The sequence below is a fragment of the Emiliania huxleyi genome (assembly GCF_000372725.1).
Source record: "Emiliania huxleyi CCMP1516 unplaced genomic scaffold EMIHUscaffold_4691, whole genome shotgun sequence".
Taxonomy (NCBI): domain Eukaryota; phylum Haptophyta; order Isochrysidales; family Noelaerhabdaceae; genus Emiliania; species Emiliania huxleyi.
The window spans coordinates 1-1,684 of NW_005198474.1; the positions used below are offsets into that span (position 1 = coordinate 1).

General features: G+C 64.5%; 1 protein-coding gene across 1 annotated transcript; it reads right to left on the bottom strand.

Annotated features, from left to right (window-relative positions):
- Positions 1 to 273: 273 nt before the first annotated feature.
- On the bottom strand, positions 274 to 1,505 carry EMIHUDRAFT_256353 (hypothetical protein; the record flags this gene model as incomplete). Its single annotated transcript, XM_005768130.1, has 3 exons — positions 274 to 339; positions 417 to 845; positions 948 to 1,505. The coding sequence occupies 3 exons, from the start codon at positions 1,503 to 1,505 to the stop codon at positions 274 to 276; spliced, it is 1,053 nt and encodes a 350-aa protein (XP_005768187.1).
- Positions 1,506 to 1,684: the final 179 nt, after the last annotated feature.

The window sequence follows — 1,684 nt, forward strand, 5'->3', positions numbered from 1 at the left end:
CTCTCGTCTGCGCTAGTTTCTGCTTCGTCCTCACCGGCGTCTCTCCTCTTCCCTCTCCCCTTCTTGTATGCTTTGCACATCGCGTCGATTCCTGTTCGCGTGAGCACCAGCCTGAAGCCCGCCCAGCATCTGAACCGCTCCCTAAGTCGAAGGAGCATCATCAGTCTCACCCACTTCGCTCTCTGCCCACCGTCTCCGCTCCCTCCCGCTTGAGCCGCCGTCGCGGCCCTCGTTCGTCCCACTGGCTGTTGGCGCTTTCCCACGTTACCTCCATTATCCCTCCTCCTCCGCGACTCCCTCAAGGCTGGCCGGGCCTCCTTCCACCCAGCGAAGAGCTTCCTCAGCCACTCGATGTGTTCCTCTCTCTTCATTATGCGCGCCGTAGCCTCATCATTGAGCTGGATCCACCTCTGCACCGCTCCCGTCGCCGCCTCGGCCACGACTTGCAAGTTCCTCGTGACCCCGGCGCCAAGGTCCCTCCGACTCTTCTCCGGGAGATCATCTACCAGCGCCGGCAACACCCCCCCGACGGCTGGTGCTAGTGCATCGTACCCGTCCTCATCCAGCACCCTATAGCGTGAGCCCTTCAGCGCAGCGACATGCGCTATTCTCAGCGTCTTCAGCGTATCCTTGGAGTCGGGTGCCGCCTGCGCTACTTTGCTGATCGCCGTCCCCGTCTGCGCTCGCGCTACTCTGAGGAACCATCTGGCCTGCTCCCTATTCCCCGGGCAGGCGCCGCTAAGCAAGTGCGCCATTGTCGCTCTAGGCGGGTTCTCATCTTCCTCGGTCCATTGCTGCGCGGCTTTCCGCACGATCGGGCACAGCGGGTCCCGCTTTAGTGCCGCCTCAACATGCCGTGACAAGGTGTGTCTCGCCGCACATTTAGATGCGTTTTTTCACCCAGAATCTCGACTCGCAGCTCGACAGATACGAATTGACACTCGCACCGAGGAGGAGGATAACGGGCAGACGTACAGCGAAGGTTTTGCCGCCGCTGCGGCCTCGCTGCCATCCTCGCCGCGGTTGACCGAGCCACGCTCGAGTAGGCTACAGCCGGCTGCCTCGCCCCATGCCGCGCCCTGCGGGCTCGGGGCGCCCCGGCTGGCGAGAGAGAGGTCGTGCTGCAGCAGAGCCATCGCTTCACCCAGCGCATCGGCTTCGCTCTCCTCTGAGTCGCTCTCCTCTGAGTCGGACGGTGGCATGAGCCCCGCTGTCGGGCTCTGGTTGCCGAGGCCGCGCGTGCCACGCGCCCAGCGCCAGTCGGCGTCGCTGTTGCCGTCGGCCGCCGCAAAGAGCTGGGCTCGCGATGGCACCTCACGGACGCAAGAGACGAGCTGCGCCGCCCACGTGACGTGCGGCTCCGCCGCGAGCACGTGCCGCCGCATAGTCTCGGCCGGGCCGTCTCGCAGGCAGCGCTTGCAGCGGGCGAGCTCCGCCTTTTTTCGCTGCATCGCGGAGAAGGCTGCAAGCGGGCACTCGAGCTCGCAGGCGGCGCAGCGTGGCATAGCCTCGGCGGCACGAGTGAGCGCAGCGTCGACGAGTCGTCGCGAGCTGTGTGGCACCTAGTCGTGGCTGGTCGAATTCTTTATTTTTTGGTGGCGATCGCTGTACTTCATGGCGCCCTCAAAGTGGGGCTGGCTGACTCGCCAGAGGTCGATACTCTGGACGACCCATAGGATGCCAC